The 23,796-nt window shown below is 39.6% G+C and overlaps 1 protein-coding gene across 4 annotated transcripts in view; it reads right to left on the bottom strand.

Moving 5' to 3' along the window:
- The window catches only part of NPHP3 (nephrocystin 3), a 44,723-nt gene extending 23,183 nt beyond the window's left edge, over positions 1–21,540 (bottom strand). For all 4 annotated transcript variants that reach the window (XM_055295414.2, XM_055295415.2, XM_055295416.2 and 1 more), the window contains exons 1-8: positions 21,035–21,540; positions 18,769–18,894; positions 18,063–18,213; positions 15,834–15,986; positions 14,156–14,289; positions 12,204–12,364; positions 7,166–7,322; positions 4,836–4,910 (exon numbers count right to left, since the gene is read on the bottom strand). In XM_055295414.2, coding sequence (XP_055151389.1) covers positions 4,836–4,910; positions 7,166–7,322; positions 12,204–12,364; positions 14,156–14,289; positions 15,834–15,986; positions 18,063–18,213; positions 18,769–18,894; positions 21,035–21,427 — 1,350 coding nt within the window. In that variant the 5' untranslated portion in view covers positions 21,428–21,540. The remainder of the gene's footprint in view (positions 1–4,835; positions 4,911–7,165; positions 7,323–12,203; positions 12,365–14,155; positions 14,290–15,833; positions 15,987–18,062; positions 18,214–18,768; positions 18,895–21,034) is intronic.
- Between the last annotated feature and the right edge of the window lie 2,256 nt (positions 21,541–23,796).

Below are 23,796 nucleotides of genomic sequence, written 5' to 3'. Positions count from 1 at the left end.
TCAACATTAGACAGATCAACGAGACAGAAAGTTAACAAGGATACCCAGGAAGAGAACTCAGCTCTGCACCAAGCGGACCTAATACACATCTACAGAACTCTCCACTCCAAATCAACAGAATATACATTCTTTTCAGCAGCACACCACACCTATTCCAAAATTGACTACATAGTTGGAAGTAAAGCTCTCCTCAGCACATGTAAAAGAACAGAAATTATAACAAACTGTCTCTCAGACCACAGTGCAATCAAATTAGAACTCAGGATTAAGAAACTCACTCAAAACCGTTCAACTGCATGGAAACTGGACAACTTGCTCCTGAATGACTACGGGGTACATAACGAAATGAAGGCAGAAATAAAGATGTTCTTTGAAACCAATGAGAACAAAGACACAACATACCAGAATCTCTGGGACACATTCAAAGCAGTGTGTAGAGGGAAATTTATAGCACTAAATGCCCACAAGAGAAAGCAGGAAAGATCCAAAATTGACACCCTAACATCACAATTAGAAGAACTAGAAAAGCAAGAGCAAACACATTCAAAAGCTAGCAGAAGGCAAGAAATAACTAAAATCAGAGCAGAACTGAAGGAAATAAAGACACAAAAAACCCTTCAAAAAATTAATGAATCCAGGAGCTGGTTTTTTGAAAAGATCAAGAAAATTGATAGACCACTAGCAAGACTAATAAAGAAGAAAAGAGAGAAGAATCAAATAGATGCAATAAAAAATGATAAAGGGGATACCACCACCGATCCCACAGAAATACAAACTACCATCAGAGAATACTACAAACACCTCTACGCAAATAAACTAGAAAATCTAGAAGAAATGGATAAATTCCTCGACACATACACCCTCCCAAGACTAAATCAGGAAGAAGTTGAATCTCTGAATAGAACAATAACAGGCTCTGAAATTGTGGCAATAATCAATAGCTTACCAACCAAAGAGTCCAGGACCAGATGGATTCACAGCCAAATTCTACCAGATGTACAAGGAGGAACTGGTACCATTCCTTCTGAAACTATTCCAATCAATAGAAAAAGAGGGAATCCTCCCTAACACATTTTATGAGGCCAGCATCATCCTGATACCAAAGTCGGGCAGAGACACAACCAAAAAAGAGAATTTTAGACCAATATCCTTGATGAACATTGATGCAAAAATCCTCAGTAAAATACTGGCAAACCGAATCCAGCAGCACATCAAAAAGCTTATCCACCATGATCAAGTGGGCTTCATCCCTGGATGCAAGGCTGGTTCAACATATGCAAATCAATAAATGTAAACCAGCATATAAACAGAACCAAAGACAAAAACCACATGATTATCCCAACAGATGCAGAAAAGGCCTTAGACAAAATTCAACAACGCTTCATGCTAAAAACTCTCAATAAATTAGGTATTGATGGGACATATCTCAAAATAATTAAGAGCTATCTATGACAAACCCACAGCCAATATCATACTGAATGGGCAAAAACTGGAAGCATTCCCTTTGAAAATTGGCACAAGACAGGGATGCCCTCTCTCACCACTCCTATTCAACATAGTGTAGGAAGTTCTGGCCAGGGCAATTAGGCAGGAGAAGGAAATAAAGGGTATTCAATTAGGAAAAGAGGAAGTCAAATTGTCCCTGTTTGTAGATGACATGATTGTGTATCTAGAAAACCCCATCATCTCAGCCCAAAATCTCCTTAAGCTGATAAGCAACTTCTGCAAAGTCTCAGGATACAAAATCAATGTACAAAAATCACAAGCATTCTTATATACCAATAACAGACAAAGAGAGAGCCAAATCATGAGTGAACTCCCATTCACAATTGCTTCAAAGACAATAAAATACCTAGGAATCCAACTTACAAGGGATGTGAAGGACCTCTTCAAGGAGAACTACAAACCACTGCTCAATGAAATAAAAGAGGATACAAACAAATGGAAGAACATTCCATGCTCATGGGTTGGAAGAATCAATATCGTGAAAATGGCCATACTGCCCAAGGTAATTTATAGATTCAATGCCATCTCCATCAAGCTACCAATGACTTTCTTCACAGAATTGGAAAAAACTACTTTAAAGTTCATATGGAACCAAAAAAGAGCCCACGTTGCCAAGTCAATCCTAAGCCAAAAGAACAAAGCTGGAGGCATCACGCTACCTGACTTCAAACTATACTACAAGGCTACAGTAACCAAAATAGCATGGTACTGGTACCAAAACAGAGATATAGATCAGTGGAACAGAACAGAGCCCTCAGAAATAACGCTGCATATCTACAACTATCTGATCTTTGACAAACTTGACAAAAACAAGAAATGGGGAAAGGATTCCCTATTTAATAAATTGTGCTGGGAAAACTGGCTAGCCCTATGCAGAAAGCTGAAACTGGATCCCTTCCTTACACCTTATACAAAAATTAATTTAAGATGGATTAAAGACTTACATGTTAGACCTAAAACCATAAAAACCCTAGAAGAAAACCTAGGCAATACCATTCAGGATATAGGCATGGGCAAGGACTTCATGTCTAAAACACCAAAAGCAATGGCAACAAAAGCCAAAATTGACAAATGGGATCTCATTAAACTAAAGAGCTTCTGCACAGCAAAAGAAACTGCCATCAGAGTGAACAGGCAACCTACAAAATGGGAGAAAATTTTTGCAACCTACTCATCTGACAAAGGGGTAATATCCAGAATCTACAATGAACTCAAACAAATTTACAAGAAAAAAACAAACAACCCCATCAAAAAGTGGGCCAAGGACAGGAACAGACACTTCTCAAAAGAAGACATTTATGCAGCCAAAAAACACATGAAAAAATGCTCATCATCACTGACCATCAGAGAAATGCAAATCAAAACCACAATGAGACACCATCTCACACCAGTTAGAATGGCCATCATTAAAAAGTCAGGAAACAACAGGTGCTGGAGAGGATGTGGAGAAACAGGAACACTTTTACACTGTTGGTGGGACTGTAAACTAGTTCAACCATTGTGGAAGTCAGTGTGGCGATTCCTCAGTGATCTAGAACTAGAAATACCATTTGACCTAGCCATCCCATTACTGGGTATATACCCAAAGGACTATAAATCATGCTGCTATAAAGACACATGCACATGTATGTTTACTGCGGCACTAGTCACAATAGGAAAGACTTGGAACCAACCCAAATGTCCAACAACGATAGACTGGATTAAGAGAATGTGGCACATATACAACATGGAATACTATGCAGCCATAAAAAATGATGAGTTCATGTCCTTTGTAGGGACATGGATGAAACTGGAAAACATCATTCTCAGTAAACTATCGCAAGGACAAAAAACCAAACACTGCATGTTCTCACTCATAGGTGGGAATTGAACAATGAGAACACATGGACACAGGAAGGGGAACATCACACTCCGGGGACTGTTGTAGGGTGGGGGGAGCGGGGAGGGATGGCACTAGGAGATATACCTAATGTAAATGACGAGTTAATGGGTGCAGCACACCAACATGGCACATGTATACATATGTAACAAACCTGCACATTGTGCACATGTACCCTAAAACTTAAAGTATAATAAAAAAAATTAGAATTTTAAAAATAACATTGTAATTTACTATTAAATATTTTAAATACAAAAAAACAAAACAAAACAAAACAAAAAAGAAATGAATACCTCTTTTTATAAAAATAAAATTAAAGGAATATTTGAATCCCATGGAATTTGTTTTCTGAAAATGTTACAAAACATTTTTGGTTGTATCTGGCTGGTGAATAGTTATAAAGTACTAATGACTAGGAAATATGCTATAGGAATGGAATTACTAAGATGTGATTTATTGATCTCAAGTATCTCTGCGGTCACATTCAGTTTTCATATTAAGTTACCGAAAACATGTTATCCTTGAAGCGCTAATGATGGTAAGTACATTCACTTTCACTTGTTGCCATTCATTCTGCTCAATTAATTTATCTTGGTCCTAAAATTTGCAAGATTGTGAAGATCAAATTTGATAAAGACAATCTTTATACTAGAGAACACCATACAAAATGTGTTGCCAGAGGTCATATCATTTTGGGGCTCACTCTGTTTCTCTAATAATAAATATTCATGCTTCCTACTTCTCAAATAGGGTTTTTGGTTGCCTGGGGGAGGTGTCAGAAGGTGTGGGCAACCACAGGCTAAACATGGTACATCTTCCCACTGTGCCCATTCTGTTTGAGGAAGAGGGGAATAATAAATAATCATTATTACTATTTTTTTCTAATATATAATTTAAAATTATTTTTTATATTAAACACAAACATAGACATAATATCAGGCAGCATATATAACTCACATAAATTTTCAAGATAGCACATGAAACTTCATAGAGACTTCCAGCTTAAGGCCCCTCCCTGGTCCATGTTCTCATCCCCCTGGAGGCATGCTTTCATCCCCCTCTTCTGTTAGGGATAACATGGGGGGAAAACCTGAGAGGGACTTTCCTAATATATAAAAATTCAAAGGGTACACAGAGGAGCCTTCCTATTGAATAAAATGAACACTTTCTCTCAAATAGTTTTTAGCTAGCACTTTTGTAATATGTTTTACGCTTAGGTATTGAAGCATCAAATAGTCCTCTAAGATAGATGAGAGATAAAGATATTAATACATGGTCCTAGTAATACTAAGAACACACCACAGGAATGGACTCCTAACAGAAACAACAGCGCCTTCCTCAGGTACTGTGTTCAAAAAGACAAGCAAGTGGTTTTCTCTGGAAAAATCAATTTTATAGAAAGCGATCTTAAAATATTTTAGATGAAAACTTACAGAGAATGCATATTTACCTGTTTAATAATCTTTTCTACACAAATATAAGTTTTATATACTCCTTCTGCAGGATCTCCTGAGTGATCAATGATCTGGATAAAAATCATTTAAGAACAATGAGAAAAACCATAATATCAGAAGGAAGTGGTGGTAAACACTTTTATACTGTTTATGTGACAGGAACTATTCTAAATATTTAACACATATTAGCTAATTTATCTTCACAACAGCCTTAGGAGGGAGATACTATTATCCCCATTTTATAGAAGAGTAAACTGAGGCAAAGTAAGTAACTTGTCCAAGGTCACACAAGGGATTTAGTGTGAAAAATGGAGCAATAAAACAAGAAATAGGCTAGGCGCGGTGGCTCATGCCTGTAATCCCAGCACTTTGGGAGGTCGAGGTGGGTGGATCACGAGGTCAGGAGCTCTAGACCATCCTGGCTAACATGGTGAAACCCCATCTCTAATAAAAATACAAAAAATTAGCTGGGCGTGGTGGCAGGTGCCTGTAGTCCCAGCTACTCAAGAGGTTGAGGCAAGAGAATGGCGTGAACCCGGGAGGTGGAGCTTGGAGTGAGCCGAGCTCGCTCCACTGCACTCCAGCCTGGAAGACAGAGTGAGACTCCGTCTCAAAAAAAAAAAAAGAAGTATATATATTTTTTGCCCTGTCTCCAAATTTTCTCTTATGTGTTTCCATACCACTCAACATATTTACCCTTCAAAATGCATCAAAATCCAATTTTATGTCAATAAAGCTATAATTCTATAAAAGACAAAAGCAAAATGGTATACTATGTAGTCTTACTGAGTTTGCTGAAAGAATGCCCAATCTGTAGGAACATGTCTTTTACTACTACTAATATTTGAGAAAATTAGAATAAGGCAATGATTTTACAATACATACCAAGTGAACAAGCATAGAGATTCACCCTATATTTACATTCATAATCATGGCAGAGAGATCTTATTTCACTCTTATTTTATAAAATAAACTCATCCTTCTAGCATACTAAATTTTTTAAAGTAAAGGTTATAGAATAAATAGACTAAAAAAGATAAATTAATATCTTTTTTTGTGGGACATAGTGGACTAGGCTGATACTACAATAATTAAAACAAAGAATGAAATGGCTCTGGAAATTATAATAAAAATGCACTTCCTTTTTGTCTTAGTCTCTTTAGTTTTATGTGTCATGCTCCTCTCAAGCTATCTTTTCAATACTAAATGATGGAAAGAAAAATGCTTGTATTCATATTTGATTTTATTTCTTGGCTGGGCACAGGGAAGTGAAAACTCTGTAAAAATCCTAGAGTTGTTTTCAATTGTATTATTCACATTAACTACAGACATTTACCAAGTTGTCTCCGTGTACAGTAAAAAAAAGCCTATAATATCTATTCTAAAAATTATCCCAACATGCATCTAGGAATGATCAAATTTCTCTCATCCCATCATCAGCTTTTTGCTTTCCCCAATGGTCTTAGGAAAAGTCACTATAAAAAGTCTCCTCCTGCAGCATGGACAACATAATGAGTCCCCATCTCTATAAAAATTTTAACAAAGTAGCCAGGCATGGTGGCCCGTGCCTGTAGTCCCAGCTACTCAAGAGGCTGAGGTGGGAGGACTGCTTGATCTCTGAGTCCAGGAGTTTGAGGCTTCAATGAGATATGAACATGCCACCACACTCCAGCCTGGGTGACAGAGTGAGACTCTGTCTCTTAAAAAAAAAAGTCTCCTCTTGACACTAATCCTTGGTCAGTAGACAGAAGAACTCTGTGCTTGGGAGAAAAGCACAAAATACCATCTGATCATACAGATCATACTTTTGCTAGCCACACACTGCGATTTATTTCTTTTTCTCACAACCCACAACCAATCTGTTAAGAAATCCTATTGGCTCTACTGTCAAAATTTATTCAGAATCCTACCACTTCTCATCATTTCCTCTACCACCACCCTGCTTGGAGCCACCAGCATCTCTCACCTGGATGGCGGCAATGGTTCTCAGACTCTGCACACTACCCCCTGAATGACCACCTATTCTCAATGTGGCAGCCAGAAAGATCACTGTCAGATGATCATGACAGCCCTCATTCTGTTGCTTATAGTCCTGCAGTAGCTCCCAATCTCACTCCAAGTGAAAAGCTAATATCCTCAAAATGGCCTCCGAGGTTCTTCACAATCAATGAGGCCCCCTCTCCTCCTACTCCCCTTACTTATCTGTTCCGGCCACACTGGTTTCTCTCCCCTCCCCAGATATGCCAGGCTCATGCCCACCTCATGGCCTTTGCTCCAGTTTTTCCCTCAGCTAAGTATGTTTTTCAAAAATGCCTATGAATTTTACCTTAGCTTTGTTGGTCTTGTTTAGATTAGAAACTTGATCAATCAATTGCTGGACAGAGTCAGAACTGACTTTTCCATCTTCCAAACGATGAAAGATTAATCGAGGTTTTCCTTCAGGGTTTTTCAGAAAAGCTTCTTCACAGTCTTCCAATAAAAGGCTAGATTGGGAATCAGCATTTTGTGTGCTATACTGCATTGTGGCAGCAAGCAGTTAGTTAATCAACCTAAGTGCCAATAATGGAGTTTTACTACAATGATAAGAGGCCAGAAAAGGTCCAACTGCAGAACAAGTGAAGCTTTCCAAAAATGGATGTGTTATGGCTCTCTTCCAGCTTGGTCTTAAAATATATTAATTAGCCAACAGTGAGCATAAATATAATAAATTATGCATTAAATTGTAAAGCACATATAACTTTACTTTTTAAACCTAAAAAAGATCTCAAAAATACTCCTAAACTTGGCTCAAAATAATGGACTAGACTCAGGAGACTTTGAAAATAGATGGCAAACAAAATTCCATTTAAAAATGTATTAATTTCCATGTTAACACAAGTAGGCAGGAGGTCATGTGTGGGGAGGTACACAGGCACCATCCAGGGCAACAGCCAGGCTCCTGCACTGCTTTTCCAAGAGTTCTTTCTAATGCCTTTAATTTGACCCGCCTCCCTTCATGGCAGAATCACAGGAGAAATCTCTTACAATGAAAGATAGGAACTAAAATATGGCAAGTCCAGGAGAGGCCTTTATTCCAGATAAAGGTTTCAAAATGAGGAATTCTTTGCTCTTGATTGGCCCTCCTTCATTATGTCAGCACCCTTCTCGGGCAGACCAGGCTCACTAAGAATTCTCGAACCTACGTAGAAGGAGAGGTGCTTCTCTGGATGGCAGCCCCAAAGTTTTGAGAGTTTTCTCTTTCCCAGTTCTTTCAGACTTTTCTCATCTAATAAATGACCCTAATCCTTATACCCAATATATACTACAAGGAAGATCTGGAGACAGATTGGAAGAGGTTGGGTGACTGAGGTGAAGGTAAAAAAAAGTCCCAAAAAACAACTTTGTTACAGGGAACCAAAATTATATTTTTAATGAAAATTCTAGGAAAAAAAAAATCCTAGAACTAATAATCTGCTGAGATCTTCTCTCTCTCTCCCTCCCTTCTTTCTCTTTTTTTTTTTTTTTTTTTTGAGACAGGGTCTCACTCTGTCACCCAGCCTGGTGTGCAGTGGTGCAATCACAGCTCACTGCAGCTTCAACCTCCTGGGCTCAAGCAATCCTCCCACCTCAGCCTACCAAGTAGCTAGGTCCACAGGCAAACGCCACCACGCCCAGCTAATTTTTGTATTTTTTGTAGAGATGGGGTTTCACCATGTTGCCCAGGCAAGTCTTGAATTCCTGGGCTCAAGTGATCCTCTCACGTTGGTCTCCCAAAGTGCTGGGATTACAGGCATGAGCCACTGAGTGCAGCCCACATCTACTGGGGTTTTCTACACAACAAAGGAGACTGCAACCAATTCCCCTTTCTCGAAAGCATTAAATGAAAGTTGTGTAGGGAAACAAATTTTTTGTGGGGGGTGTGTGTGTGTGTATGCGTAGAAGTGCGATACTGTATGATTCAGAATCTGCAAATTAGACTACTAGCCCAAAATATTAAAAATTAAGAAACATTCTGTTGTATATTTCTGTGCCAATCCATTCTACCCAAACCACAGAAGTTTTCTATGTTAAAATCACTCTGACCATGTTCTATAGAATTTTGGAATTTCAATGATTCATCTGTCAGTGCTTTGGGGGAAAAGTCTGTGGCCCATCAGAAGACCAAAGAATGGGCATGCTGTTCAGGCACATGTCCATATTTCAAAACATTCCCTACAAAACTGACCCATGGGGCTCAGATAAAATGATATGATCTCTGGGATTTTATTCAAATAATTTGGTGGAACGGAAGCAGATGCTACAGATGAAACAACTAGTCATGAGTTGATAATTGCTGAAGTTAGATAGTATGACAGGCCAGCTAATATGTTGATAAGTTGCACTTTAGGATCCCTTCAGAAAGTAGCCTGAGCAGACAAAAATGTAGGGGAGGAGCTGCTAGAGAAGATGTAGCTTTGTGGGGCTGGAGGAGTTAAAACAGTGAGGCTGAGGCCTAATGAAGAAAGTTCAATTATAGAACAAACAAGGGCTTCCACTTGCCTAAATTCTATAACGAAACTCTATAGGTGATCTGGTTAAAAAAAAAAAAAAAAAAAAAGCTGAATGAAACCAATAATAGGGCCTAAGAAGTTCTGAAAGGTGACTGAATTACCCTTTAGGTACGGAAGCCTCCCCATCCCTTGAGAAAGACTGATGATGCCCTGAGGAAAACCAGCCACAGTCGCTCCTCTGTGTTGCTGTGCAAACGGAGAGGCACCTCTCCTTCTACGTAGGTTCAAGCATTCTTAGTGAGTCTGGTCTGCCCAACAAGGGTGCTGATGTAATGAAAGAGGGCCAATCATGGGGAGAGGATTCCTCATTTTTAAACCTTTATCTGGAATATTGCTACTCAGCCAGCCTCTCCCGGACTCACCATATTTCAGTTCCCATCCTTCATTGTAGGAGATTTCTCCTGGGATTTTTCTCCTTCCATGAAGGGAGGCGGATCAAATTAAAGGCATTAAAGAAGAACCCCTGGAAAAGCAGTGCAGGAGCCTGGCTGTTTCCCTCTAATGCACCTTCTCCGGTCAGTGACACTGAGAGGCACAGTGCCTGTGCACCTCACTAAGCCTGACTTCCTGCCTACCTTCCCCGCCTACAACTAGGCATGTTGTTAGCATAGTTTGCTCCAAATCTAATCATTTCATACCCCAAAACCATACATTTTGAGCTTCATAATTTCTTATAAGAGGCCTGAATAGTGTGAGAAGCCAGTGAACACTATCTTCAAATAACTCTGTGGATACCATCTGCACACAGGGAATAATTGACCAGGAAAGTGTTTGTCCATGGAGCTTCCAAGCTGCTAAGGAGAGGCTTTTCTAGATTCATCTTTTGGAAAGGATGGGGTAGTCGTCAGGGTAGGTGAAGGTGCAATCTGAAACAAAGGCTCCAACAGCCCCTGTTTGTGGTGTGGAGCCCATCCCCACTGCCATACCTCTTGACAGGCATGAAAGAAACAAATAATAAAATAATAAGCAACGGGAATAAGAAAAGTTTAAGTAAAATAAAGCCAAAGTAGAGACTAAAATTATTAAATTTAAGAAATTAAAATCCTCATTTAACAAGAATAAAATTTTAAAAAATGTACAATATAAAATTTTACTAAAAGGAGATAAACTGAAATCTAAGCAAAAGTAATAAAATATGAAATAAATGGGGAAGAAAACATCAAGAAGAGTTTAAAATTGGAAAAGAAAAATAAATGTTAAAGTGTAAAAATAATGTATACAATGTTTTATTAAAAAGTAAGTTTTTTTTTGTTTGTTTGTTTTTGAGACAGGGTCATGCTCTGTCACCCAGAAAGTTTCTTTAATGTAAAGAAAAAACAAAATGGTTTTATGGATCAAAGATAAGAATTAGAAAAAATAATGTAACAATAAATAACATATTACCAATTAAGATTAAAAAACTACTCAATCATTAAGTAATAAGATAAGATATATCCTTAATAAATATAAAAACAGGGAAAGAAAAGGGAAGGGGTGGATAGCAATGAAACCCTACTGAAGGCAATCAAGTTGAAGAACTCCTTAAACTTATTCTGGATGAAGGCTCATTGACCAGGTAGTTCCCTGTTCACCTGGCCACTAGGCAAAGTCTTAAGGGTCTACAATGGGCTATGCTACAGGGAAACTGGTTAAACTTAAGGCCCTACATATATCTATACACAGTTAAAGTCAGAGTTGGTCCACAATTAAAAAAGCAAAATGCTTTGGAAAGGTTAAATTTAGACAGTAAATCTAGAAAGAAAAATTAGCCTCTTATTAAACTAATTTTGTCCTTTATATCTAACTGGTGAAAAAAAATCTTTACTTGCAGACAAGATTCATTAGCATGATTATATTCACATTATAAGAACATTGTTCACTTTACTGGGTCTATTTAAATAGTAAGCTCCTCAGAAAATGTAAATTATGATTCAACACCTATACAAGTGATCAAGTACATGAACTTTATATGTAACACATATAGTTCAAATACCTCTCAGTTTGTATCCAAAGAAAGAAAACAATGAAGGTTAATGTTGATTATTGAAATTAGGGGTTATCAACTTTTTCTGTAAAAGGCCAGATAGTAAACAACTCAGGTTCTGTAGGACATATGGTTTCTGTTGTAAAGATTCAACTTTGCTATTACAGTATATAGGCAGCTGTAGAAAATACATGAATGGGCCAGGTGTGTTGGCCTACGCCTGTAATCCCACCACTTTGGGAGGCCAAGGCAGGCAGATCACAAGGTTAGGAGATCGAGACCATCCTGGCTAGCACGGTGAAACCCCGTCTCTACTAAAAATACAAAAAATTAGCCAGGCGTGGTGGTGGGTGCCTGTAGTCCCAGCTACTCGGGAGGCTGAGGCAGGAGAATGGTGTGAACCCGGGAGGTAGAGCTTGCAGTGAGCTGAGATTGCACCACTGCACTCCAACCTGGACGACAAAAAAAAAAAATATATATATATATCTATATATATAAATATATATAGATATATTTATTCTCCTTTTGATTTGATCATATATATATATGAATGAATGTGGCTGTGTTCCAATAAAACTTTATTTACAAAAGCAAACTCCTGGCTAGATTTGGCCCTTGGGCTATATTTGCCAAACTCTGATTAAAATAAGCTATAAATTAAGATGTTGATCATATGACCTATGAAACAAGTCTAACAGCATAAAACTTTTAATTATTTTATTTAAGTGTGAAACAGTTGTAGAATTTATTGAATTTCATGGATTTTTTTATTATAAGGATGCAATTAAAATTTATCTTTGAAGCTTATTTGGCAATCTCAATTCTATTTACAATTTACTGCTTATAATAAATTATATTTTTTTTCAGCTTACCTTGGTAATGTTAAGTGAATAAATAAAATAACTAAAGAACTTTTCTCAATTTCCCATTTTCTTACAGTGAGGTATTGATTTTCAACATCTATTGGAAAATAAACAGCATGGAAAAAATATCCCATTGTCTCGCACATTCTCTTAAGTTTAGGTGAATAGTCCTAAAAACAAATGAAAACATACAAAAGTTTAATGTATTTAACTAAAGATCAAGTGAGATTCATACTACTTAAAATAAAAAGCATGCTTTAAAACAGGTTATACTGGATATCTTTTCATATAAAATTTTTAAAATAATCACATTTTAAAGAAAATCTTAAAAAGGCAAGTTTCTCTCAAATACAAATAATAATAGCTTAGCAACTTGGCCTTTTTCTAGCTCAGAAAATGACATTTCATAATAAATTTAGAACAACAGGAGACAGTATTAGGCTATTTTGCTTTAGTATTTGTTTCTTTTTGTTATTATTACTATGAACAATCTGTTTTATTGTCATAAAGAATGCAAAATATAGATCCATAAATCTGTATAGTAAAAAACATCCACCATGATATATCAGAATGCTAAAGCAGAGCAATATAAGTTAAAAACACATAAATCTATAATTAAGTTAGTAATGATGACTATTATTACGAAAGAAATTAGTAATACACTCAAAATGTCCTTGGGAATAACATATTCAATTACTGGATGGAAGCTTTGGGCTTTAAAATATTTTATCTTTTTATTAAAATTGAATAATATCACAAAGGAAAGCTAAATGAATTTGGTAATCAACAACAGGGAAGATGTTAATATAGCAGGTATAGCATGTGACACACAGATTCTATATAATTCCCTTGGAACACTGGTAGGCAAGCTTTTTATATAAAGGGTTAGATAGCAAATATTTCTACAAAAATAATAACAGCTTAACAACTTGGCTGTTTTAGCAGGGATCTTTGTGGTTTATTTGGTTTCTATCACAATTTACTCTGCCATTGAATTGGTGTTGTAGTGCTGCCATGGATGATACGTAAACGAATGAGTGCAGCAATGTTCTAATAAAACTTGACAGACACTAAAATTTGTATTTCATATAATTTTCACATGTCATAAAATATTATTCTCCTTTTGATTTTTTTCTACCACTTAAAATGTGAAAACCAATCTTTTCTCTGGGCCATTTAAAACAGGCAGCAGGCCAGATTTCACCAAGTGGCTATAGTGACCCTTGCCTTAGAATAACTCCAACGGCTGCCTTGGAAAATTTAAACCGTGGTAAGGAGAAAATTTTACTCCCTGAGACAGACTCAAGGATAGAGCTGGCAGAGAGAGTAACTAAAGTAGACACAATCAACAAGAGTCTTAAACATTGTGGAGAATATGCAATGAAGAATTCACTAAACAAGCCTAGGCAACACAATGAGACCCTTTCTCTACAAAAAAAAAAAAAAAAAAAAAAATTAAATTAGCTGTATGTGGTGGTGTGTGCCTGTAGTCCTAGCTGTTCTGGAGGACTGAGCAGGAGAATTAATTGAGCTCATGGGTTTGAAGCTACAGTGAGCTATGACTGTGCCACTGCCCTCCAGCCCAGGCAACAGAGCAAGACACTGTCTCAAAACAAGCAAACAAACACACAAACAAAACAAACTCCAGAAAGTTCCAACACCTTAGTTTGACATTTAAAACTAAAACGAGTTAAAACCTTCTTTTTCTGTCTTAGCTCCTGTCCTAGGAAAGTTAATTCCAGAAAGTAAAAATAAATAAATAAACCCTCAATTCACCACCTTTCTTTACGTATAATACTGAACAATATTTTCTCTTAAGAAAAGCCCAAGACACTTACTGTTCTTTAAGACATATAATCTAGTAGGAAACTATTTGGTTGAGATACAGTAGTATCAGAAACAGAATATGATACTAACTTATATTTTAAATTGGTTGATACAGAATTTATAAATATCCTCACCTTAAGGAAAAGATCCATCTCATGCTGGGTTTCATCTGTATAAATGAGGTAACATCTGACAGTGTTACTCCACAGAGAATGTGAAAACAGAGGAGTAACTTGTAATAAACTAGCTACAGCAATATCCCAATCATCTGAAAATAAAATTTCTCAAGTTCATGAAAAAATTACCAGAACACATTTGATCATTCTAAAAAAGTTTAAAAAACGTAACAGGCATCATAGAATGGAATCTGATCTTACATGTTAATACTGCCATACCTTCTAGAGTAATATATTCGAAGGCAATTAGTTTTCTAAACTCAAATTCTATCCTAGGACTTGAAGCAATGAATGTCACCAGTGGTCTCCCCTGAGGCACCAGTGCTTCCAGTCAAGTGTCATGAAAAAATTTTACATGAGATACTCAGTTAGTTTGTTACCTGAAGTTAGCCTACATTCCCAAGAGGACCTACAGCTTGACTTTCTTATTATTCTGGAAATATATTGAGTTAAAAGAATGGCATAAAAAGAAAAGTAGCCTTATGCTAACTATATTTAGTGAGAATAAAAATTTAACACATATTTGGCTACTTCAAGAAGCACAATTTTAAAAATGATTTTCATTTTGCTGATAGAGAAATAACTACGGTTTTAAGGAAAAAGAGTAGAACTACTTATAACTTCTTAAGTCTGCACTGATATTGAAATTCTGAACGGATCTTAGAGCTATTCTGGATACTATGTTATATAAAAATAAGGAAAATATTCTTTGGGGTATGAATACAGTTGTCCCTTGGTATCAATGGAGGATTGGTACCAGCACCTCCCCTCACATACCAAATCCACAGATTCTCAGGTCCCTTACATAAAATCATGTGGTGTTTGCATATAAATTACGCACATCCTCCCATATTCTTTAAATCAAGCTTGTCCAATCCACGGCCCGTGGGCCTCATGTGGCCCAGGATGGCTTTGCAGCCCAACACAACATTGTAAGACTTTTTTGTAATTTTTTTTAGCTCATCAACTATCATTAGTGTTAGTGTATTTTATTTGTGGCCAAAGAAATTCTTCTTTCAGTGTGGGCCAGGGAAGCTAAAAGATTGGATACCCCTGCTTTAAATAATCTCTAGTTATTTACAATACCTCATGCAATGTAAATGCTATGTAAATAGTTGTTATACTGTATTGTTTCTTATTTCTATTTTTATTGTTGTATTGTTATTTTCATTGTTATTTTTCCAAATATTTGTAATCAGTGGTTGAGTGGATCTGTGGATGTGGAAGGAAAACTGTACTATATTACCTAATAGAGCTTTTTGGTATTATGCTCCATAACCTGCTCTAATCTTCAGCACTATCAAACAAGCAGAGGGAAAGACTAAAACCTACTGTTTTTCAGCTAATCTACATTAAATTTGCTACTCAACTAAAACACCAGAGAATTCAGACCAGAACACAGTTACTAGAACCTGGCTGGCCAGGCTGGCAGGAGTACCATCTGATCCCCATATGAATTATGTAACCTCATCCTTCCTTGTTTGTTACAGCCCCACTGCATGATGGTTTGTCAATGGAAAGCACTAGGAACACAAATTTCATGCTTTGCTAATGGTATTAATAGTTCTAGCACAAGATTATAAAACATGAACAGTCACTACCACTAGGCAAGTAATTGACAAACAGCATGTATTACCTCTGTTAACATTTGCAAAGGGTCCTTCTACATCTATAGAACTATGGGCAAACTCAGGGCCTCTGAAGGACTGCTGAAGCTGGATCATGCTTCCTATGGAAGGTTCACTTCCCAAGGCTCCACCAGTCCAATATTCACATTGGGTTCCAGCAGCTGTTCAGCAAGAGATTTTTATCTTGTGAAAGCCAACTTATTGAATGTCCAAAAACTCATCACATATACTGAACAGGATTTCTAATTTTAAAAGATATTAAAATATTACAAATATTCAAACAATGATTTTGAAAATACTTTGCCATCGACTTTTGGCAAAGTTCAAAGATACTGATTAACATAATTCTGGTTATCATCTCAAATTCAAAGAGTGGATTAAAAAGAGAAAGAGAAAATAAACAAGAATACAATAAAAAAGAAATCATAAGAAGAAGGAAGTTAAAAACATTTTACAGAAAAAAATTCTAAAAAACATTTCCAACTGTACAGCTTAGGCACCAGTTAAAATCTGAAGGAAAAAACCTCAAAGGCAGACTGTTACTAACACACATAAATATAAAAATATTCATAATTTATTAGGACATAAACTCTTTGCAGCAGGGAGAACATCCTTGTCAACCTCCTAGAGCAACAAAATTAATGTCTGAATCAATAGTTACTTATGAACATGATGATTTTCTCATCAATTATATTTGTCAGAATATCTACATCCTTGATAACTGTAAGTAAATTGTTATTTGAGCTAAATCTCTGGCAAAACTGAGCTTACTATTTGTAGCTCTTTGAATCTCAAATGGGTGACATTTCCCCTCAAGTGTTCCTTCTTCCTGTTTAAAACAAAATATGAAAAAAGACCTAGAAAGGAATTTTTTCCTAACTTGCCAAGACAATTACAATAGTTTTGAAACACTGTACATTTGAATATGTCAATACTGAAATAATCACTAAGACTTGTGTTGGGGTATAAAAAACCATTTTCTTAGCTACTCTTGGCAATTAAGAATCTTTTTTTTTTTTTTGAGACGAGTCTCGCTCTGTCACCACATTGGAGTACAGTGGCACGATCTTGGCTCACTGCAACCTCCACCTCCTGGGTTCAAGCGATTCTTCTGCCTCAGCCTCTCGAGTAGCTGGGACTACAGGCACGCACCACCACGCCCAGCTAATTTTCGTATTTAGCAGAGACGGGGTTTCACCATGTTGGCCAGGATGGTCTTGATCTTTTGACCTCGTGATCCGCCCGCCTTGGCCTCCCAAAGTGCTGGGATTACAGGCATGAGCCACCGTGCCCGGCCTTCATTTTTTTCCTTAAAAGTTAGCAATAAAAATTCCAGGATGTTGGTCAGATTCCAATGATACTACAGTGAAAATTAAGAAGGAACTGTCAGTTACTATATTTTACTCCAAAATGCATCCATTTGCGAGAATATACTTACAGTTCATTATAAATGGGAGAGTGACTACATTTTTCCACTGCATTTTAAAATGGAATATTTTTCTTTTTTCGGTATCAATCACACTTTATTAACATTTTCTTAGAATATGTAAACCCTTTCGCTCTGTGATTTCAAGCTTTTATTTCCAGAAAACATGTTTTATTTGTTTAATTATAAAACAAATACTTTTTGAATAGTTCACAATGCTATACTGGAAACCACTCAGTGAACTATAATGCAAGTATTCTAAATGATAGTTGCAAAGAATACATCATTATGTAAAGAAATAACATTGCAGAGACTACTAACTCCAATATACATTCTCCTCTTTTCTTCAGTAACAGAACCCTACATTTTAGTTGGACACACGTCTGCCTGGCTGCTGCTTACACTATCCAGTCTTCCCAGTTATAGTTCTAACTAATGGGATTTGAGAAGTGATCTTAGGTTGTACCTTCTGGGAAAGGAACATGTTCTCCCCTTCCTTCTTTCCCTTGGCTAAAATGCAGATGTGCTGGTGGGAGCTGGGGTAGCTATCTTAGACTAGAGAGTAAAAGTTATGGGTTAGGGTTGGCAGAGTGACAAGGTAGAAGGAACTTCAGTCCTCAAATTCATACACTTCGTGGAAAAGAGGTGTCTTAGCAGCTGACAGAGAGAACGCACGACACTATTTGTAACAGTAGTTAAAGCAAAAACCTAATATAGATAAGTAAAAGAAATCTAGCAGAATTCAAAGTTGGCTCTACATGTCATTAGAGCCATGTTGAAAGCTCAAAATATAAATAGGATATACACTTACCAGTGACATCTGTACAGTTGTCATCTGAGTCAGACTCCCCAGGATCAAATACTTGGATACCCTGAGCCTGTAGCCTCTGAAGTTTGCTCTCCAACTCCCTCTTGGCCCTCAGTAAGTCCTGAATTTCATTTTCTTTGGTCTCTCTAAAAATCTTTAAAAAGAATAATTTTAATTTTGAAAGCTTTTTCATAATCAAAAAGTTTTGTCATCAACTTTAAGGGAAAAATAATTCATTCATAAAACCAATAATCATTTGGTCCTCGATTTCCTCTTTTGTAGGGTGAATGTCCTAGTACCTTTACCTTACTGTTTTGCAACTGGAAGCCACTGGAATTCCAGCAGGATGCATGTCTGTGGTGTGGGTCTGTCATATGCACTGCATGATGTTTAGGAAATTTGTCTCTCTCCCACTAAATACCAATAATACAACATCCCTAAACATTTCCAAATGCTTTTCCCCATACAAAAACGCTTTCCTTTTTTTCGAAATTACTATTAAAATGTTCACTTTCATACGTTTTTCTTTGAAATGATCTCAAGTTTACCACGTCCAACTCAAAAATGTCAAAGTGGTCTACAATAATTCTTACAACTTTCATGAATCCTACATGACTTACTTCTACTTATTCATCGCATTATATATATACTTTTAGAATATACTATTTTATTCCATGTTGCTTTGGGGGTAAAAACGTAAGGAATTTACCTTGAATTGCCTTTTAACTTTATCTCTGTCATGTTCAAATGTTGCTGCTCTCTCCATTGCTTGGTATTTTGCTTCTAAAGCACTTTCTTTTTCTCGAAGTATCTTCTGATACGTTTTTTGAAGTGCCTAGAATAATTTACCTCGTTATTTCCTAACAAAAATAGTCTTGCTCCTCAATTTTACATTCTTTTATATATATATGTTACGTATCTTAGAATTTTAAGTCTACTTATTATTTTACCAATTATCAGGAACTTCATGTTGCCATTTTATTCAAAACGTAATGGAAAAAAACCGCAAGCATGCTTGAACTACCACAAATAAAGACTGCAACATTAAGCTTTCAATGGAAATTAACTTTTTTTGAAACACTGCATCAGCTCTTAAACTTCCTTATGCCTTTTCCATCTTTGTGATAGTAAAAATTACATTTTATAAGGCTTAACTTGAAGGATAAGTAGTTCTAGGAGACTGCGTGCCCGTTGGCACTATGTCTTATCTCACCATCCCTTGAGCACTTCACAGTGCCTGGTACACTGCAGGTCTCCAGTAAATGTCTGACACAATAAATGAAATGAATATGGATAAGTTTTTTCATGCCTCGATATGTGAGAAAGGAACCAGTATGTTTCACAGGGAATCAGGATTGGTGACAGGAGTGACTGTGGCACTTGCCAACCCTTATTGCACTCCGCCCTGTTTGGTTTGGCCTTTTCTACCCCCACCTCACAGTTGTTTCCAACGTGCAGTGTCTGTTGGGCAGTGGCTTGGATACATTAAATCAGATATTTGAAATGCACGAGTCCATTTTATACATGCAAGTGCATTAAGGCTGCCCAGTAGGAAAACTGATAAAACAACAGATAAACTGCTATACGGACTTCTTCCCAGACAACGACAATAATTACACAACAGCTAATGAGGGAGTTTAAAAACAACAACAACAACAACAACAAAACCTGACTACAAGAATTTCTAGTCTTGAAGACAGGAGGCTTTTTTTCTTTTAGAAACATCAGTCTGAGGTATTTATTTCACCCCGATTGTAACGACTCCGGGAACTCTTAGGCTGCCTATAAGTCTCTCCCACAGTAAAGAGTAAACAAACGACACAACAACGATCAGAGGGGCCCCAAACTGAGGGCAGAAAGTCTTAGAGATTCGTTCACAGAAAAGCAACCTCTTGCTTTATATATATATATATATATTTTTTTTTTTTTTTTTTTTTTTTTTTTTTGAGACGGAGTCTCGCTCTGTCACCCAGGCTGGAGTGCAATGGTGCAATCTCGGCTCACTGCAACCTCCGCCCCCTGGGTTCAAGCAATTCTCCTGCCTCAGCCTCCTGAGTAGCTGAGATTACAGGCGCGTGCCACCATGCCCGACTAAGTTTTGTATTTTTAGTAGGGACTGGGTTTCACCATGTTGGCCAGGCTGATCTCGAACTCCTGACTTCAGGTGATCCGCCTGCCTAGGCCTCGCAAAGTGTTGGGATTACAGGCGTGAGCCACCACGCCCGGCCGCTTTACATACTATTTTAATGAATTATAATGGACCTGCTACATGGAGGACATGCAATAATTGCTTTTAGAGTAAATTAATCAAATGGACTAAGAAAATTTGACTACATCTAGAGGTTTTCAACCATGGTGAGAATCAGGAGGCTTCCAGAAATTTTCATGTCAAGACCATTAAAATGCAAGAGCGATGAAACTTCACAAAGAAACTGACACATGAGCCCCACTTTGGAGCCCCACGTAAAATTTTTATGGGGGGGAGGGGGGTAAAACTCCTAGGAAGAGTTTGTTGAGTTGCTTCAACAGATGTCACCGGCCTTCTGAGCGGATGGGCGCGGGGGCGCGAGTGGAGCTGGAGACTGGCATTTGCCTCCTCAGGACACTTCCCGGCTAACTTCTAAGTGTCTCAATGAATAAACCAGAAATAGAAAAGCGGGGGCCGGGCGCGGTGGCTCACTCCTGTAATCCCAGAACTTTAGGAGGCTGAGGCGGGAGGATCGTTGAGCCCAGGAGTTCCAGGTTGCAGTGAGCCGCGATCGTGCCACCGCAGCGAGACCCTGTCTCCAAAAAAAGAGACAGAAAAAGGGGAGGGAGTTAAGGAATCATTTCAGACTCGAAGAGAATATGGCCTCTCAAATTAAAATGGGCAGTTTCCGCCGAACTTTCAAAGCCGCTTGGTTTGGAGAGGGAGCAGGACGGCCGTGCTTCCCAGGGGTCTCCCGGCGTCGCGGCCCGGCCTGGCCCGGCGTTACCTGCAGTTCGGCCCGCAGCCGCTTGTTCTCCGTGTCCAGCTTGGCCTCGCGGCGGCCCATGGACAACAACTCCTGGTTCTTGCTGACGCGGAAGATCTCGTACTCCTTCTTGAGCCGCTCGTACTCGGCCGCCGCGTACTCCAGCTCGGGCACCGACGAGCCGGTGGACTTGAAGCTAGCCCCTAGCAGCCCGCCCGCGCCCGCCGCGCGAGGCAGCGACCCGGGCCCGGCCCCCGCCACCGCCCCCGCGCCTCGGCGGAACGAGTTGCGCAGCAGGCGGGCCTTGGGCTTCACCTCCACCGGGATCTCGCAGGCCTCGCCGCCGCCCGCCCCGTACGTGTCCTCGATCACCTCCCCGCCCGCGGGGCTCACGAGCGACGAGGCGGTCCCCATGGCGTCTGCGGCCGCTACTAGCTAGTGGGTACCGGCGGGGCTGGGCAGCGGAACGGAACGGAACGGAACGGGACGGGGCGGGGCAGCGGGATGGAGCCGGGCCGGAGAGCAGGACTGGGCGGAGCAGCGGGACGGGGCGGAGCGGCGGAACGGGGCGGGGCGGGGGAGCGGGATGGGGCGGGGAAACAGGAGGGGCGGGGCGGGGCGGGGAGGCAGGACGGGGCGGGGCAGCAGAACGGATGGGGGAGCAGGACGGGGCGGGGCAGCGGAACGGGGCGGGGCCGGAGAGCCGGACGAGGCGAGGCAGCGGAACGGGGCGGGGCGGGAGAGCGGAATGGGGTGGGGCAACTGGGGGGGCGGGGCTGCAGGACGGGGCGGGGCAGCAGAACGGGACGGGGTCGCAGAGCATGACGTAGAGGGGCAGCGGAACGGGGCGGGGCAGCGGAACGGGCGGGGTGGGAGAGGGGGACGGGGCGGGGCAGCAGGACGGGGCGGGGCAGGGCTGGGCGGGACAACAAGAGGGGCCGGGCAAGTGGGGCGGGGCATGTGGGCGGGGCAGGGCAAACGGGTTGGGTCGAGAAAGCAAAAAGGGAGAGGCGGGCTAGCAAGAAGGGCGGGGCTAGCAGGAAGGACGGGGCGAATGGCGACTGTGCAGGACCAGCAGTGGACCGGACGCTGGTGGAGTGGTGCTCCGACACAGGGCTTCTCTCCGTTGTCTCCGCCCGGTTCGAGGCTCCCTGGCGGGCGTGCCTCACAGGGAGCACAGGCCTGGGTCCCAGCTGCTCCACAAACATTGCAGCTATTTCTTTCGCTGCCGCCGTGCCTAACCGGAAACTCCTTTCTGGAAGCAGTTGGGAAATCTGAAAAATTTATGGAGTGCCTGGTATGTGCTTCCCGCGATGTCTCTCGCTCAGTATGCATGTAGATAGAATGACCAGCAAGTAATAATGCCAGCCAAGAAAGAGCTTTTGGATTTTACAGTCTGACACCACCAGGGACAATCCTTAGACAAGGTTAAGTTTTTTAACTCATTGCAACATGGGACATTGGAGACCGCACACCGATCTCTCCTTCATTCCCTCCATCAAAGTGGCTAGTCATCTTTTCTCTTACCCTTTAGATTTTCTTCAGGAAGAAGTCATACACCAGGCTTTTGCATTCTTCAAAATCCAGAGTATACATACTAATTTCTGCAGGTGGTCCCCTGAGATAAAGGGAAACATTTCCACCATCACAGTACCTTAAGAACTTTCTACCTTTTCAAATCCGTTCTGATTTCTAACTTCAAATTTTTGAATTCTCCATGTGGATCAGGGGTTTAAGGATCATCCACTAGGTTTCTGACTAAACCCTTTGAACATTTTTGCATCTTAGTACCTCCTTTGGAATGGGCCTCAGCTGAACACTTCCATAACTATGCTTGAGTAAGTAGATAAAATAGCCATCACCCATTCTCTCCAACAAATAACCAAACTCACTATGCTAACTTCCTACAGCTTGGAGAGTACATTCAGATTCTACAGTCTGGAACTGAGTGTTCTGAAGCATGCATCTCTCCTTTCCCCACGTCATTTCTATCCAGTGACATGCCTCTAATCCACATTTCTCCACTCTACTTGCGTACTGATCTTAGACTACTATTGGTCAATGCCAAAGTGACCAAATTTCTTAATCCTAAAAACTGACATTATTTCTTCCTGGCTAACACAGTGAAACCCCGTCTCTACTAAAAATACAAAAAAATTAGCCAGGCGTGGTTGCAGGCGCCTGTAGTCCCAGCTACTCGGGAGGCTGAGGCAGCAGAATGGCGTGAACCTGGGAGGCGGAGCTTGCAGTGAGCCGAGATGGCGCCACTGCACTCCAGCCTGGGCGAGAGAGCGAGACTACGTCTTAAAAAAAAAAAAAAAAGACATTATTTCTAACCTCATAACCTGTTTTTCTTCTTCCTGCTGAATTTAACCCACGTACTTCAGTTTGCATTTTGAAAGAATAAGTTTTAATACAGAAATACGATGAGAATAAAATAATTGGCAGGTGGCTTATAACTTACTAAAGATGGCCACATTTTTTTTAATAGTCCTCCGATAGAAAAGACAGCTAAGACAGCTACACAGTTTGTGGGACCCAGTGCAAAATGAATGTGTAATGCCCCTTATTCAAAAATTATAAATATTTTCAAGATAGCAACAGCAGAGCATTAAGCCAAGTATGGGGCCCTTTTGAGTTTTGGGCCCTGCGTTACTGCACACGGGGTTGCATGGCCATGAAGCAAGCCTGTATATGACTCCTCACTTTGAACCTGAGTGAACTCTGACAGCTTGGACCAGTGGAATGTGGCAGAAATGACACTGTGCCAGTTTCCAAGCCCA

Source organism: Symphalangus syndactylus, chromosome 10, assembly GCF_028878055.3.
Source record: "Symphalangus syndactylus isolate Jambi chromosome 10, NHGRI_mSymSyn1-v2.1_pri, whole genome shotgun sequence".
Taxonomy (NCBI): Eukaryota; Metazoa; Chordata; class Mammalia; order Primates; family Hylobatidae; genus Symphalangus; species Symphalangus syndactylus.
Note: the sequence above shows the minus strand (reverse complement) of the source record. Positions and strands in the feature narration are given on the sequence as shown.